The sequence below is a fragment of the Rana temporaria genome, chromosome 2 (genome assembly GCF_905171775.1).
Source record: "Rana temporaria chromosome 2, aRanTem1.1, whole genome shotgun sequence".
NCBI lineage: Eukaryota > Metazoa > Chordata > Amphibia > Anura > Ranidae > Rana > Rana temporaria.
The window spans coordinates 268892224-268910376 of NC_053490.1; the positions used below are offsets into that span (position 1 = coordinate 268892224).

An 18153-nucleotide genomic window follows, 5' to 3' on the forward strand; every position below is an offset into this window, starting at 1 on the left:
GATTGCCAGTGTCTACACCTGAAGGTACTCCATATAACCCATATAGTAATGAATGCCGCTCTGTGTCCCGTGATGTACGATAAAGAAATGCACAATGTGGCCCCCGAAGTGAAAAGTTTGGAGACCCTTGTACTATGGTATGGAATAGTAAGAACAGCTCGAACACCATTAAATTAGCTCTACAGTCCATTTTTTTCCTTTACACTAATGCATTATATGCATCAAGGTAAAAAAAAAACTCCATTACCTGTTCAACCCACCCCCACTGTTAAACACGACTCCTGTCACTGCTTCAGCGCCATCTCAGCTGCAGCACCACCACTCATCCCACTACCTGGTTTTACAGGGGATACCAAGAGCAATGGGAGCCATAGCCTCCTGCTGCTGTCAGTGAAACTCCAGTGAGGAGGGAAGGGGTGTGTGGCTTACCGCCGCTGTGTTTGTATCTATAGATGCACACAAGCTGGCTCAGGAGCATGCACGCACAGATGCACTCTTAGCACCTGGCTTTCTGAGGAAAAGGAAGGAGTGATTAGCACTGGCTGGGAACTGCCTATGAGGAGGCAAGGAACCTTTCTGTGCAATATCACGCCACAGAGCAGATAAGTACAAGTCTTTTTTTTATTTTAACATTAAAAAAACAGCTTTCATTATCACTTTAACCCTTTTACAGCCACCGACAAACTTTGGGGGCAGCAGGTGATTTTATAGACCCTCCCAGCGACTGCAGCCGCTGTACTGTATGACTGTGCTGTGTCACATAGTACTATGCGATAGCGGTTGCCAATCACAACCATCATGGCAATACTCAATGGGGCATGAACAAACTTGTCTAAGCAATCACAAAAAAAAAGAAAAAAAATAGAAGAAAAAAAAGAAAACCACTCCCTCCAGTGTACTACAGCGTCACCATGGTGACACTGCACTACTATGGTGATAGTATATGGTTGTGATAATGTACAATGGCTGGCTACGCTAAGATCAGTTTATGTTAGCTATCGTCTCTGATCATTGCCACAGCAGTGCAATCTCACCAGACGACTGCTGCTAGTCTAACCACTAGCACACCTGTCCCAGTGTCCCTGATCGATGCCACACTAGTCAGTGTCACCATAAGAACTATGTATATGTGCGATGTTCTCTGAAGAGCCACCCATGTTTGAATTGCACTTCAGAACGCATTTTACATGAACATGCATTCACCCCAATGCCTCATACACACGGCCGGTTTTCCCGTCTGGAAAACTGCCATGAGAGCTTTTGGCCGGGAAAACCAGCCGTGTGTATATGCTTCATCGCAGTTTTCCTGACAGGACAACTACCGAAAAAAAGGAGAACCAGATTTTTTTTTTCCCCCATCGGGATTCCCAACGTTTTTTTTTTTTTATATCAGAAAAGTTTTTATTGCTCACAGAACAAACAAGAAATCAACAGTATGACATCTCATACAAGGTATAAACAATACACTACACATACAACTCTTCGTCAGGGACCAGGCATGTATACATCCTACCCTATATTGCGTCCTCCCGTCCCACTCTCCCATATCTAGCGAATTTAGTTGCCTCCTAACAATCTCGTCTGAACGAGCTCCACAGGGCTCAGACCAGGTGTGGCGAGCCATGCATCCCATATTCTGTCAAACTTGCCCGCCCTACCCCTGTGCTGATAAATGTATTTTTCCATTACAAGCATCCTGCCCATATGTGTCACCCATAATTTAAACGTGGGGGGTGCCTCCAGCTTCCATTTCAGGAGAATGACCTTCCTGGCCTGGAATAAAGCTCTATTAAATGCCATTCTAGTCATCTCCTCCGTTACCGCTCCCTCCAGCACTCCGAGCAGGCAATAGACTGGTTCTAAGGGAACGGAAGTCTGGAAGACAGAGTTGAGCGTGTCCATGACCTCCCTCCAGAACCTGTGGAGTTTGGGGCAACGCCAGAGCAGGTGAATCAAATCACCCGTCCCCATCCTGCACCTGTTGCACATGGGGTAAGGGACCCTGCCCATTTTAAAGAGTTTCACAGGGGTATAGTGGACCCGTAGTAGGATATATAATTGCGATATTCTCTGTGCGACGTTTAGGGAACAGCTGTTGACCACCTGCAGTGCCTCCTCCCACATGTCACCCGTCAATGGCCCAACGTCCGCCTCCCACTGATCTGCCACCTTCATAGGGTGTACCTCTAAAAAAGAGTCAAGCAGCATATTGTAGCACTGCGAGATAATGCCTTTGGTCTCCGAGGCGTCCCGTAGGATGCGGAAGACCGGAGTGGGGGACTGAGCCCACTCCACCGCACCCCCCTGGGCCCTAATTGCATGTTGCAGCTGGACATAAAGCATGTTTTGTGGGAGCGCAAACCTGGACCTTAAAGTGTCAAATGGGAGCAGTGTGCCCCTGTGAAAAATCTGTTTGAGGAGGCTTATACCCCGAAGGCGCCACCGAGGACCCTAATCTAGTTTGGCTAATTCAGTGTAAGTATTGTTATCCCATATCGGGCTGAATTCAGTGAACCCCGTGACCCCCTGGAGCTGCCTCGCCTTATTCCACACCTTCTGGGTAAGTACATATGTGGGCATTTTCCTATTGGGCTTCTGAAAGTGCTGAGCCTCAAGTCCCTCCGGTATCGACCGGGCCCCAGTGCCAAACAACAGAAGCCTGGCCGAGGAACCCGCCGGGGCCGGGGACATGGCACCAATCAGGTGCTGTAGCTGCGCAGCTAGGTAGTAGATCCATGGGTTGGGGAGTGCCAGCCCCCCTCCCTCCTTGGGTCGTTGCAATTGCTCCAGCTTTATCCTGGGGGCTCTAGTGTGCCATAACAGTTGTCTAAAGAGCGAGTTTACCACTCTAAAAGTTTTAAGGGTGATGACTATCGGGGAATTGTGGAGCAGGTACAGCAACTGCGGCATCAGGATCATCTTAATGAGATTGGTCTTGCCCGCGAGGGACATTTGCAGCCTATTCCATATGTGGATCTTGTCTCTAAACCTGGTCAATAGGGGAAAGACATTCAAACGGCTATAGTCAGTCACTTTGGGGGAAACATGCACCCCCAGGTATTTAAAAGAGGACACTACCGGGACAGGGGTTGAGGGGCTACCCTCGGACAGAGGAGGTCCGTCTAAGTACATCAACGCGGATTTAGTCCAATTTATGGTGAGGCCAGAAAAATGTCCAAACCTCACCACAAGGGACATCACCTGGCTCAGGGAGTCATCTGCATCTTCCAGAAACAGGAGCATGACGTCGGCGTACAACAAGAGTTTCTCATGCATGTCTCCGTATCGGAAGCCCCTTACTGCTGGGCAGTCCCGCACCAGAGCCGCCAGGGGCTCAATTGCCAAGGCGAAGAGCAGGGGGGAGCCCTGCCTGGTCCCCCTGCCCAAAGCGAAGGCAGGAGACATCCGGTCCGACAGCCGCACGGCCGCCTGGGGCGCGTCGTACAATAGTCTCACTCACCTCAAGAAATTAGGGCCGAAGCCAAACTTGGCCAATACCACCCACAGATACCGCCAGCCGACACTGTCGAAAGCCTTATTGGCATCAAGTGACAACAGTGCCCTTTGGCCGACGGAGTCCGATGGGGTCTGCATGTTTAGGTACAAGCGGCGAAGGTTGGTCGCGGTGGAACTGCGTGGCATAAAACCCGCCTGGTCAGGGTGGATTATGGATAGGATGACCGTGTTGACCCTCATGGCTAGTACTTTGGCTAAGATTTTAACGTCGCTCTGCAGCAGGGAAATGGGCCTATACGAGCCTGGGTTGAGGGGGTCTTTGCCTGGTTTCAGCAAAAGAATAATGTTGGCCCTTGTCATAGAGGGAGGGAGCTTCCCCTGTTCAAAAGCAGCATTAAAGACCTCTAGTAGTTTGGGGAGAATCTCCCCCCCCCCGTATTGGGTGTATACCTCCATAGGGATCCCATAGTCTCCCGGAGCCTTACAGGTAGGGAAGGAGGCAGCCGCCTTCGTTAATTCGTCAAGAGTAAGGGGAGCGTCCATTGCAGCGCGGGCCTGTCGGGACAACACCGGGAGGGTCACTTCTTCTATGTATGTTTGTAGCTCACTGTCAGGGTAGTCGTCACAAGGTTTATACAAATCCATGTAGAAGGTCGCCAACGCGGCAACTATCTGCTCTGGATCATTCACTAGCCGCCCCTGAGAATTACGAATTGCTCCAATGGCCGGGGACGCCTGTTGGGACCTGGCAATCCTGGCCAAAAGTCTGCCAGTCTTTTCCCCCTCCTCGTAATAAGCCTGCTTGGTGAAGAAACGTTTCTTTTCAGCGGTGGACGCTCTCAACCGGTCCAGGGAGTCCTGGCCCGATATCCAAGCGTCCCTCGCGGAGTCCGAGGGATCTGTCACATATTGTAGTTCCAGTCTCTGCACCTGGTCCCCGACCTGTTCTAGAAGTGCTGCGGAATTGCGTTTAACGGCAGTGATTTCAGAGATAAACGTGCCCCTAAGGCAAGCCTTAAATGCATCCCACCCCTCGACTGCATCACCCCCTTGGCCATTTTCCGCGAAGTATTTTCCTATCTGCAGCCCTATTCGCTCATGAGAGGTGAACAGTTTTAACCAGAATGCGTTCATTTTCCAGGGGGCCCTGGGCAAGGAGGAGGCCGGGCGGGTAATAAGGTGTACTGCCAGGGGTGAGTGGTCCGATACCCCTCGGGGGAGGTATTCCGACTTGGAAACCATGTGTAGAACCTGGGTGGACCCAACGCACAGATCAATGCGTGAAAGCGACCCATGGGTCTTAGAAAAGCAGGAGAATTGTTTGGTCGTCGGGTGTCTGGCTCTCCAAACATCAATCCAACCCACCTCCGCTAGCAGGCGGCTCAAAATGGTGCCTCTGCCCCCCAGCGGTGGTATGGCTGGCGGATGTCTATCTAGCCTGGGGTCCAAGCACCCGTTAAAGTCCCCCAAAATCATGACAGGTATATCAGGCTTATCCGCTAAGTATGACAGGAGACATTGTATAACCTCTATAGAAAAGGGGGGGGGGATATATACAAAAGCAAGTATCATTGTCACAGTAAAGAGTTTGCAATGCAAAAAAACATATCTCCCTTGGGAGTCTATTACCGAGTCTACTTCCTGGTAGGCCAAGGATTTGTGAACCAAAACACTCACCCCCCGAGAGTAGGAGGTGTGAGTGGAGTGGTATGCCTTGCCCACCCAGGAAAGTCCCAGGCACCCTATAGTGTCTTTCGTAAGGTGAGTCTCCTGGAGACCCACTACTGCGGGATGGAACTTCTTCAGGCATGAGCCAATCATAGTGCGTTTCAATATAGGTGTGGTAGCCATGACCGGTGGGGATTAATGGCAACGCCGTGCGGCGACAGTGTCACAAGTCCACCTCGAGCACAGGAGTCCAGAACAAATAATGCATGCCTGTAGGCATCAGTCCATGTGCGAAGTGGGTGGAGGTATAAAAAATATAATGGGGGGAGAGGGGAAGCAGCGTAACGTGTAGTGAGGTGAGCAAAAAACAACACAAAAACAGAGATGAAAAAACACAGTCTCCGGAACTCTGTGCCAACCGGGCACCTATCAGTCCACCCCAGACTATGGGGTCGTTCTCTAACGTGTGCGACATAAAGGGGGAGCCTCCCCCTCTGCCGCTCAGATTCCAACATTGGAAGGGTCATTTTTCAAAAGCTCTGAGCTCGCGCTGACAAAAACAAAAAGGGGAAAAAGAAAATAGCAATGTCCCGCAATTGGAGATATTAAAAACAGGCATTTCCCACAACAGGTGTCATACCTAGTCCATCTTGTGCGGTCCGGTGTTTCAGTCCCCCTCGTCTACTTCCCGTCTCCTGCGCAAATCTTGTTCGTTGCGGTTCAGCCAATCCGCAGCGGATTCGAAGCAGGTGGCTTGGCCTCTGACTGTGACTCTCAGTTTGGCCGGGTACAGCATGGCGTATGTTACTTGAATCTTTTGTAGGCGCTTCTTCACATCAGCAAATTTGGCTCTCCTGCGCTGCACTTCTGCGGAAAAGTCCGGGTAGAATGAGACCCTTGCTCCATTATAGTGTACAGTCCCCTTCTCCCGCGCCAGCCTGAGCACTATTTATCTGTCTCTATAATTGAGGAGCCTGGCGAGCATGGGCCTCGGCGGATTACCTGGCGGGAGAGGTCTGGGTGGCGTGCGGTGAGCCCTCTCCACCGCAAATAGTGTAGTAAATGCTTCCGCACCAAACATCTCCTGGAGCCATGACTCCATGAAGGCTGTGGGGTCCCGGCCCTCCACCTTCTCAGGGAGCCCCACGATGCGAACATTGTTCCTTCGTAGGCGGTTCTCGATATCGTCTGTCTTTGCGTTCGCCTGGCCCGCTTGCTGCAGCGCTGTTCTAGTGTCTCTAACGAGGTGGGGCATCTGATCCTCCACCTCACTAACGCGCCCCTCCACTGCCGTGGTGCGTTTTCTTATTTTCTGGATGTCATGCCGGATAAATGACACGGTTTCCGTCAGGGCCCCAAACTGCAGCTTTAGGCCATCCAGGGACGCAGTCACAGATGTGGTGCAGCGTTGCACTGCCTGCAGGATCTCACTCAGCGTGGGTTGTGGAGCATCCTCTGACCTCTCAAACAGGTCAGCTATCTGTTCTTGGGACACCTCCAGGGGCAGCGTGTCATCTAGGGTGGAGGCGCCATCTTGCCCCCCCAGCCTCATGTAATGGCGTCGACAGCTGAGGGGGAAGGGAGCAGCTCGGGCCCTGGAGCTTTTGGGCATAGTATAGCATGTCTTTGGGCTGCTCCCTCCCCTGCTGTTTTTGGGTCTTAGCCGGCTTACCCGTCTCCTTGTGTGTCTCCCAGCCGCGCGTGGCTCTCTGAGGGAGGACGGAGCCAGCGCCATCTTGGAGGGTCAGGGCCGCCACCGCTGCCGCTTCCTTTTCGCCTCTACGGGCCATCTCGGGGATCGGGAAGGTCTCTGTGTGGTCGCCGCTGTGTGGAGGAAGGTAGGGTGAGTCTGTCGGCGCTTTGTGCGGTATAGGATCGCCGCGGGAAGGATCGTTGCAGGATCAATAGCGGGAGCTCCGTGCCAAGCGTCCGCTCACATGCCTGTCCAGGCCACGCCCCCCTCCCAACGGTTTTTAACCCGGCAGTTTTCCTATGGGAAACAATGTGATGCAGCATACACATGGCCAGGATTCCCGACCAAAGCTCTCGTGGCAGTTTCCCTGTCTGAAAACCCGGTCGTGTGTAGGGGGAAAAAAGTTAGGTTTTCCCGGCAGACTTTTTACCGCCTGGAATCCTGTACGTGTGCACCACTGTTCTCTAGTGTACTACCAACTCTGATATCTCCCCATCTCCTTCCTTTCCATTCCCTATCCTAGGCAACCTGGCCTTCCCCCTGGGCGCCACATCTGGTCCATTTCGTGACCTCCTGGAGAACAATATAAGTCAATCATCTATTTCAGGTCAAAGGACCGATCCCTGCACTAATCTCTTCAATGTGCCTATTTTGCATATCACTATGGAAGGCACTGAAACTTTAAAACGCCCTTGAATCCATATGCCCCTCCACAGGTCAGTTCCGCCATCCTCTTATGCGCAATTCCCACCTTTCCAAACTCTGAGACGACTTTCGGACACCATATAATGGTAAATGGTAAAAAGACCTTTATCTGGACTTCTTAGCATCCCAAATGAAAAAAAAAAAAACTATACTTCTCATTGAAGTCCTCCATTTCCACTGGACTCCAAGAAATTAATTTCAAAATCTTAACTCAAAAGTACAAAACCCACGACATTCTCCACAGAACTTTTCCTGAAGTGCCCAATATCCAAAAGAGGCAAATCTTCTTATGGTCGTGACGTGAACCATTCTGGATTCAGGTTAGGAACCAGTCTAAAAAATTCACAGATTTCACACTTCACCACAATCCAGCTTTCTTTCTCGTGCACCTGTCTTCCATACCCACAAAGACATATCGAAAGTCTATTATACGTAATTCGCTGAACACTGACAAAAGCTGTATTCCTGCCCAATGGAAAAGCCCCCATTCCTTGTCCATCCAAGTTTGGGCATGCAAAGTAGAGGAAAATCAGACAAAATTGAGGATCTGATTCTATCAAGCCAAAACCACCACGAGGCATATAAATCGAAATGACTTCCCTGGGACATTTTTTTATTCTCAACTGCTGGCAAGACTCTACTGTTTGGAGGAGACTCAGGGCAATAATTGGCCCCACTTTGGTCTTGATGCGCCCCCCCCCTCCCCCAATCCACTCCATTCTTCCCCACTTTCCTTTAAACCCTTTGCGCACTGCTGTCTGCTACCGCACATATTACTTTTACCTGGGACCTAAAACTCAAGTCTTATACCGCCCGATTCCCTCTTGCTACATTTATTTTGACTCTCGTGATTTTGCAGATACCCCTACGTTTTTACCCTGACGCTATCTCTTTGCAATTGGTCGTGTTTGCCATTACATGTTGTAGAACATTGATATATGTTACACATTGTTTCACGACTATTACTTTGTGTATATTATTCAAATACCTGTTTAATTCGTATTTTTAAAAACGTAAAAAATAATTTATAAGAAAAAAATAATACTGTAACAGTATTAGCCACTTGTGCATTCCTCTTTTTAGTCTCTCAGTTTTATAAAGTTGAGCACTAATAATAGTATAATCAAGAATCTTTGACTCACGTGCAATAATTGGATCAACATCTCTTGTTTGGGTGGCCACATTTGATGCACAGACTTGTCCTACTTGTATTAGCAGTGACATGGTGTCTTCATACAGTGGTGGAAATGCTTGGCAGAAGGATACTAAGCAGGGCAAGGTTGGCATGAAAAATATATAACGCTTAGCTTGAGTTAGTACTGAAAACAAAAACGAAAAAGAAAAAAACTTGTATTTAGAAATTGCTTTAAGATTTTACAAGTAAATATACCGATTTTGTATTTTGGCAAGAGGGAAAAGTTATACATATCTTATATACCAAGATGAGTGCACCAGCATATTACACAACCAACTACAATAATAACACACATACAAGTATTTACCTGTGAGCAAGGTCCCCATGACATTAATGGCTAGACGTGCCATGCTAAGAGATTTTGGTAAAGCATACTGGCTGCATAGGTGTGAAAGAAGCTGTATTGCAAAGATCTATAAAATCAACAAAACAAATCCATCTCACTTACATAGGACTATGCAAAATTATATTATTCACAATCAAGAATATATTAAAATTAAAGCTGTGACTACGCTTTAGTAAACTGCAACTTGAACTTTATGTAAAGCTGGCCATACATTATACAATTTTATTATTCAGTTTCCTTTAAATTTACCTTCAACTATCTAGTACTAGGGCCTGTAACTGCATACAAGTTGAAAGTGTTTAAGTTTGACCCCATATTATATGGTTTTGGTAAATTTAAAAGGAAAATTGTATAATGTATGTCCAAGCCTAAGACACTTACAGGTGCCTGAAGACCTAGGTACTTGGTTATGTTATCGCTTCTGCACTTTGAGCCTTCCCTTTAGGAGAGGTCACATGGCCAAGGGTCTAGGCTTTCAGACATATCAACATAAAGGACATGAAGGGAGCCTGCCCCCATATTTTAAGGTTTCTTTACAGTAAGAGCTGTGCAAATGTGGAATATTCTCCCTCGAGAGGTGGTTCTGCTTTAAAAAAAGGATTGCCTGGATTTTTTCCTAAATGTACATAATATAACTGGGTACTAACATTTATAGGTAAAAGTTGATCCAGGTTTGTGTATATGGGATTGTATTTTTCTTTTTTTTTTTATTGAAGTGATGGGCTTGTGTCTATTTCAACCTATGTAACAATTTCCTTCAGGAAATTTAAGGATTTAAGCTCCCCTCATACCCTTTATTTAACCCAGCAAGACTTTTAAAAAGCGATCACATAACATTTGAGAGCAAGTCTACAGTATTTTACAAACAACGTGGTGTTTTACTATTTGAAAGGATAAATGACATACAGAATACATAACGGTACATCTTGTGCAGGTGAGATAAGGAAAATACAGGAGTCAATGCATACAATGAACATTGGAGGTACAGTGCAGATAACATCCCAATAGCGCTAGGCAGTCATAAGAACACAGAGACAAAGGAGATCAAGAGGACCAGTCAGCCACACAGTCATGGTTCACATTCGGGCCAGGGGGGAGGGTCAGCAAGCTCAGTCAGGCAGGGCATTGCAGGTAGCAGCATTCTTCACCCAGTCACCCCACACCTTGTCATATTTGGCCGGGCATCCTCTATGGGCATAGATTTTTCTTATACGGTAACACAGAATTAACCGCAACTATCCACTCCTGGATAGGAGAGCAAGTCTATTTTAACCCCTTCACATAATTTGGGTATGGTGTATCATGACTGCGCAATTGTCATTCAAAGTGCGACAGTGCTGAAAACTGGCCTGGACAGGAAGGGGATTTAAGTGCATAGTAGGCAAGTGGTTAAATTGCCAACTTAACTAAAAACGAATGGCAAAACTAAATGTAATCGAGTAAGAAAGGATTATATAAAAATATGATGGATATGGATAGATGGGGAAGGGAAGGGGGTGTTGGTTTTGCCTGTAAACCATGAAAAATGTGCAATAAAAATGTACCCAATTAAAAAACAAATTAATAACCTACATTGGTATATAAACTTAAGCCTGTATGAAATAAATGCATTAATATTGCACACGGAGTACACCAGAAAATAAAAGATTGTCCAAGTATAAATATATTAAATGATCCAGAATGTTACCTGTTTCTCCAATTCTGGCTGAGCTATGAGCTCAGGTATAAAATCCAGACATATGTGCATTGATGGTATGCCTGCAACAGTCAGGGGTAGCAGCTGACAGGGGTAGCCCTTTGGGAAATAAAAAAAACTATGAGCAAATGTAAGCGACATCAAAAAAGGAAACAGTTTTTTAGACTGGCTTCACACTGTCCAGCTGCTCTTTGGGCAAAACACCCGCTGTTCTTGTGCCAGTTCAGAAACCAAAACCGTAGGATATAATTGAAGTCTATAGGAAAGAACAGCTAACCTGCACGAAAACTGCAGGTTAGCTGCATTTTGCATAAAGAGCAGCTGGGCAGTGTAAAGCCTCCTTTACTAAATATGTGCAAAAACCCCCGTTACCGGTAACGGTATTTCCAGGAAACTTCTAGGACAATTAATTGAGAGATGATTGGCTCCGCCCTCTACAGGAAACACAAATCGGATACAATTTAAAAGATCAAGTAAACCTCCACCACAAGTGCACTTGGCAGAGGAAAACAAAACAAAACACAGAAACTCATAAAAACACCACCACCAGGTAAACAAGGTCGACCAGTGAAAAAACAGAATAGGGTGGGAATATAGACGCTGTCCTGGAAGGTTCCTGGAAATACCGTTACCAGTAAGTCTAACAGGGGATTTCTACTCTCGCCTTCCAGGACAGCTACTTGAGAGGATAAGCAAGATACTATACCTTAGGGAGGGACGACAGCCTGAAGCACTTTCCTACCAAAGGAGAGGTCCTGGCTGGAAAGCATCTGAACTCTATAATGTTTGACAAATGCATGAGAGGAGGACCAGACGGCAGCTTTAGAAATTTCTTCCCCTAATAAGGCCCCACTCTTTCTGCCCACGACGTGGCTTTGGATCTCATTGAATGAGCACTAATTCTAGAACGAAGGGTGCGACCTGATGCTTTGTACGCTTAACAAATAGCTCCCCTTCTTGGGGCCACTGAACACCAACAGTTGGGAGGAACTCCTAAAACCACTGGATTTTTCTAGATAAAGCAGAAGACATCTCTTCACATCTAAAAGACTAAACCTTTCCTCCTCCACATTCTTGGGAGAGGTACATAAACTAGGAAGGACTACCTCCTGGGACCTATGAAAGTTCGAAGATACTTTGGGCAAATAGAAAGGATCAGGCCTAATCACTACCCTGTCCTCTAGAATCCTCAGGAAGGGGTCTTTACAGCAAAGACTGTAGATCAGAAATCCTTCTCCCTGACGAAATAGCCAAAAGGAAGGAAATCTTCAAAGAAATTAATTTCAGGGAAGCCTCATGAAAAAAGGCTCAAAAGGAGCCCTTGTAAAATCATTTAATACTAATGACCGATCCCTGGGAGGAACATGTTTGACGACCTTGGGAGTATCTAGATCTAGCTGAAAAGGAAGATCCTTTAGTCAGGAGGTTCCTTTTCAGCTAGTCTCCTTTCTGCAAACAAAGATAGGGCAGTCTGGTACATGAAGATAAGCATTCTGGAGATCCAGGGTTATCATGAAGACCCCTGGCAATAACCGAGTTCTTACCAAATATTTTCCATCCGGAAATGTCTGTAAACTATAAATTTGTTCAGGACGCTTAAATTGATGACCATACAAAAGCTGCCGGAAGCTTTCTTGACCGTTTACTCTTCTCAGAGGAACAAGCTAGGACCTCCACCAAAGGGTATGCCGCAGAGCTTATTCTTGGAGGTAAGGTCACCCTCCCAAGACTTAAGCCAGATAGCCCGCCTAGCTGAATTAATGAGAGCAGAAGACCTGGCTACAGCTTTTACGGAATCTGCCGCTGCATCAGCTAAAATGGCCACTGACCTAGCAATGAGTGGGAGAGATTCCCTAATCTCCTCTTTGGGGGTGTCAGATGAAAGAAGATCATCCAGACGCTGAACCCATATGTCTAAATTCCTAGCCACACTGGTGGATGCTACCGCTGGACCCAAAGAAAAAGCTGAAGCATCCCAGGCCTTACGAAGCAACGAGTTGGTCTTTGTGTCCATTTGATCCTTAAGGACCCCAGAGTCCTCAAAGGAAAGATCTGACCTCTTGGACACCTGTGACATAGGGGCATCTAATCTAGGACACTTAAAAAAACCCTCCTCGAACTCGGACTGAAAAGGAAACCTTCCTTTGTGCCCTCTAGACTGGAACAACCTTTTTTCAGGCTCTTTACACTCAGAAAATAGGATTTTTATAACAGCTTACCTGTAAAAATCCTTTTCTTGGAGTACATCACGGGACACAGAGAAGCATAGTAATTACTATGTGGGTTATAGAGTCTACCTTAAGGCAGGAAGTTTCCTCCCCTATGTAACCCCTCCCATACCGGGAGTAACTCCGTTTTGTAGCAAAGCAATAAGTGTCCTAAAAACCCCATCAAGAGGGGCGGGAGCTCTGTGTCCCGTGATGTACTCCAAGTAAAGGATTTTACAGGTAAGCTGTTATAAAAATTCTATTTTCTTTATCGTACATCACGGGACACAGAAGCATAGTAAATACTATGTGGGATGTTCTAAAGCAATGCCAAATGAGGGGAGGGAGACATCAAAGCCCGCCGTACATCCAGAGTATGCAACGATCTTTCTGTTGCAGAACTAGGTTCTGGGAAAAAAGGAAGGAAGAACCAGATCTTGGTTCAGATGGAAGTTTGAAACTACCTTAGAGAGGAAGGCCGGATGAGGTGGTAGAACCACCCTGTCCTTGTGAAGAATTAGGTATGGCTCTTTACATGAAAGGGCCGCCAATTCCGATACCCTCCTAGTAGAGGCTATGGCTACCAAGAACACCACCTTCCTGGTCAAGGAGGACCAAGGGAATGTGAGCCAGAGGCTCAAAATGTTGCTTCTGTAGGGCAGAGAGAACCAGATTCAGGTCCCACGGGCACAAGGGGGTTTTAATTGGAGAATTAACACGAATCACCCCCGGCAAGAAGGTTTTAACCAGAGAATGTGTAGCCAGTGGCCCTTGAAAAAATATTGATAAGGACGAGACCTGGCACTTGATGGTACTCAAGGCTAATCTCATGTCTGCCCCCAACTGCAGAAACTCCAGTATTCTGCCAATGAAATACCTGCGAGGATGTCACCTTTGGGCTTCACACCAGGCCACATATGCCTTACAAACTCTGTAATAAATAAGCCTAGAAGCTGGCTTTCTGGCATTAATTAGTGTAGACACTAAAGAATTAGAGAGACCCCTTCTTTTTAGGATATGGATTTCAACAGCCAGATCGTTAAATTTAGAGACCGTAAGGAAGGGTGGAATATTAGCCAGTGAGAGCAGGTCTGGACGGAGTGGAAGGATCCATGGATGTTCTATAGCCATCCTTACAATCTCTGCGTACCAAGCCCTTCTGGGCCAAGCTGGAGTGACCAGAATCACTGGTTTTCCATCCAAGTTTATCCTGCGAAAGAGGCGGGTAACATTTGCAGCGGAGGAAACGCATAGATTAGGGAGAACCGATCCCACGGAAACACCAGCGCATCCATTCCGCAAGCGAGCGGATCTCTTGTTGGGGACAGAAAATTGTCCACCTTCGCATTCAACCTCGATGCAAAGAGATCCACATCTGGTGTTCCCCACCTCTGACAAATGCCCCGGAATATGTCTGGGTGAAGAGCCCACTCTCCTGGGAGCAGCTGCTGGCGACTTAAGAAGTCTGCTTGACAATTGTCTATTCCTGGAATGAAAATCGCTGATATGCACGGGGACATGCTTTTCTGCCCAAATCGGGATCTGATCCACCTTTTTTTGGTCTGCACAACTCCTCGTGCCACCCTGGTGATTTATATATGCGACAGCTGTGGCATTGTCGAATTGAATCCATGCCGATAGAGATTTGGGCAGCTCGTCTAGCCCTAACAGGTTGATGGGTAGAGATTTCTCGGAGACCGACCACTCTCCCTAGAAAGATTGCTCCTCCAGGACTGCACCCCAGCCAAACAGACTGTCATCTGTAGTCACAACCGGCCAAGACATTGGGACAAAGGACTTCCCTTTAGCAAATTCTGGGGAACCAGCCACCAGCAAAGGCTCTGCCGAACTGTTGGGGAGGGCAACATGGGGAAGTCTAAGGCTTGCTTTCTTGTTCCAAGCGGATAAGATGGCGTGTTGTAGTCTCCTTGAGTGGAACTGGGCAAACGGGGCGGCCTCGAAAGAGGCTACCATCTTCCCGAGCAGCCGTATACAAAGGCGAATGGAAGGCTGACGCTTTGAACTGACCAACTGGACTAGTTCCCTTAAAGAATCAATCTTTGGGGCAAAACATCTCTCTCTGATCTGTGTCTATGAGTAGATCTAAATACTCCAGCCTTTTTACAGGTTGAGAATCCAACCCATGGACTCCAGGTATTTCACGGTTCTGTGTACTGCTAGGTTTAGATCGGGAACTGAGCGATCTACCAGCAACAGATCGTCCAAATAGGCTACTATAGATATGCCCTGAGACCTTAGATTGGCCAACAGGGGGGCCAGCACCTTCGTGAACACCCAAGGTGCAGTGGCTAGTCCGAAGGGTAAAGCCATGAACTGAAAATGACGTTGATTTATCGCAAAGCGTAACAGCTTTTGATGGCCGGGAAAGATAGGTATGTGTAGGTATGCGTCTTTGAAATCTATGGACGCCAACAGTTCCCCTCCCCGCAGGGAGGTGGCCACTGACCGGATTGATTCCATTCGAAAGGATCGGATATTTAGGAACTGGTTTATGGCCTTGAGATCCAGAATGGGTCTTATGTCTCAGTTCGGCTTGGGGGCGGTAAAAAGATTTGGATAGAAACCCAAACCTTGCTCTTCTACCGGTAGTTCTATGATCAACCTTTGGGAAAGCAGATGATCCAAGGCCAATGCTAGAGACTTTATTTTTCCCGGGTCTTTTGGGACGCTTGAGGCCAGGAAGCGGGGTGGAGGAAACTCTCGCAACTCCAGCCTGTACCCCTCGGAGACCGTGGAGAGGACCCAAACGTCTTGGATCGCTTTTTGCCAGGCCCCGGCAAACAGCTGAAGTCTTCCCCCAACTCGGCTGAGTGGAGGTGAACCTTCATAATGCTGACTTAGACGCAGGGTTTCTTGGGAGCTTAAAATTGCCCTTGAGGCTTTCCTCCTGCATTAAACCTTCCGGGAGGCCGTCGGAACTGCCTGGAAGCAGGAGGCCCAGAAACTGGAAATAGGGCCTTTTAAAAGAGGGGGGACCCCTAAACCCCTTTTTAACTGGTAACAGCATGCTCATGCCACTGGAAATTTTTTGGATATACTTATCCAGATCTTGCCCAAACAAACACTCTCCGTGGAAGGGAAATCCGGCTAAAAGCTTTTTGCATGTGGTTTCAGCAGACCAGTTCTTCAACCAAAGCAGCCTACGCATATGTACTAACAGGAGCGTAAGGCGGGAGGACTGTTGTATAGAGTCCTTAATGGCATCAACTGCCAAGCACAATGCCTTGGGAAAGTCGGCCAATTCCCGAGTTTGCTGAGCCGGGATAACTTTCAAGACCTGTTTCATCTGGTCTTTTTAAGGCTTGGCAGATACCAATAGCTGCAATTGCAGGTTGGGCTACCCCTCTGATTGTAGAGAATGATGTTTTTAACAACATCTCCAGTCTCTTATCTGTCAGGTCTTTAAACATCTGCATGTTGTCAGAGCCTTAATCACACAGGAGATAACTGCGTCCACCGTAGGGACACTCCATTTTTCAGTGAACTTCTCCTCCATGGGATATAAAACCGAAAAAAAAATTAGGAGGCAAAAACAGTCTATCTGGATGTTCCCAATCTTGATAGATAAGACCTTCAAGTAGTGGATGAACCGGAAAGGAATAACCAGTCTGAGGTGCTTTCAAAGAGCCCAAGGAAGAGACTGAGCTGGATGCTGGCTCTAAAAGAGGTAACTTGAAGGCCGAACAGATATCTCAGTAAGGGACTGCACTAACAACCTTTCGGACTGAGAAGCCGAGAACGGTTCCTCCAGGGTAGAATCCTCAGAGTCAGATACATCTGACTGACCCTCTGCCTGATCCGCCCGAGAGTAAATCAACCTCTTCCGGGGATAGTTGTTCCGCCAAAAGGGACTTTGCAGGGGGAGAGGGAGACCTGGTGCGTTTATCTCTACAAAGAGAAGATGCAATTAAAGTCGCCAATCTTTTCTCCAGTCCACCCATGGCTGAGGCCAGAGCCTCCTCTGTTACAAACACTGGAGCAGGCGGGGTAAGGGCAGCCGAGGCACCCAACAGCCCCGACGGATCACCCCCCAAGATCCTCTGAGCCTGATGGTGAACCCTTTGTCTGTTTTGCATTTTTAGTCCCTGAGCCCTTTGCCATAGTAAAGCCGAGGGCCAGGAATTGCATCCACTTGCGGAGCTATAGACCAAGACCATAGGCTGCTATTTGATGGTCAGCGAGATGCAGAGCACACTATGCGCCTTGCGAAAATGCCACTTGTCAATTTGTGCACAAAAGAACTCCGTGTCCACCGTCAGCCAGGATGGGTGAGGCAGATTGAGTTTCATGGTCTAGGTGCAAGTCACCTGACCTGCTCTGTACTGCAATTTCAGTCTCATAGTGAGCCGCTGAAATAAATGCGCCGCATCGCCACCACGCGCTTATTTCAAGGTAGTGCGCATGCGCCTATCCCGAGGCCGCACGCGCACCCGCTACTGCGCCTATGCGCGCGCACGTGATGCCAACGCCTGCGCGGGGTCCATGGACAGGAACACCACACCCCTGGATCCATATTGCACCCTGTCAGTAAGCTTTTGGTATTAGGAAATTGACCAAAGTACTGAAAACCCAGGATCCAGCCCTCAAAAGAGGAGCATTACAGGCAAAACCCCGTTCTTCTCAACCGAGGCCCGGGTACCGTCCACTTTGGCAAAGAAGCACTTTGGACGGATCCGGTTGTATGGAGATTTTTTAAATCCAACATGGATCCCTCCAGAGGAGCCCCTCAGAGCACATGTTCACTCGTGACCAACACCTTAGACACTGGCAAAAAAAAAACTGAGGTACTCCCGGTATGGGAGGGGTTATATAGGGGAGGAAACTTCCTGCTTTAAGGGCGTGCCAGTGTCCATCACCTGAAGGTAGACTCTATAACCCACATAGTAATTTCTATGCTTCTCTGTGTCCCGTTATGTACGATAAAGAAAGAATCATGTCTTTAAGTGACTGGTGCACCGGAAAAGTTCTCGACTTTCGCCCCCTGTAGACCCTTATTCATTCTATCCTGTACAGATTGGGCTTGTTATGGCACCTCAATCTGCTCCGAGGTATATATTGGACTTTAATAGTTTGTCAATATCTTCAACTGGAAAAAGATACTTGGAGCTACACGTATCTTCCTCTGATGCAGATTCCTCATCAGATGAAGAACCCGGATTCTCACCC

The 18153-nt window shown here is 47.6% G+C and overlaps 1 protein-coding gene across 1 annotated transcript in view; it reads right to left on the minus strand.

Moving 5' to 3' along the window:
* INTS2 (integrator complex subunit 2) overlaps positions 1–18153 on the minus strand; it is a 78644-nt gene that overhangs the window by 8497 nt on the left and 51994 nt on the right. Inside the window, exons 21-23 of the mRNA XM_040336929.1 lie at positions 10751–10858; positions 9025–9130; positions 8665–8841 (exon numbers count right to left, since the gene is read on the minus strand). Coding sequence (XP_040192863.1) covers positions 8665–8841; positions 9025–9130; positions 10751–10858 — 391 coding nt within the window. The remainder of the gene's footprint in view (positions 1–8664; positions 8842–9024; positions 9131–10750; positions 10859–18153) is intronic.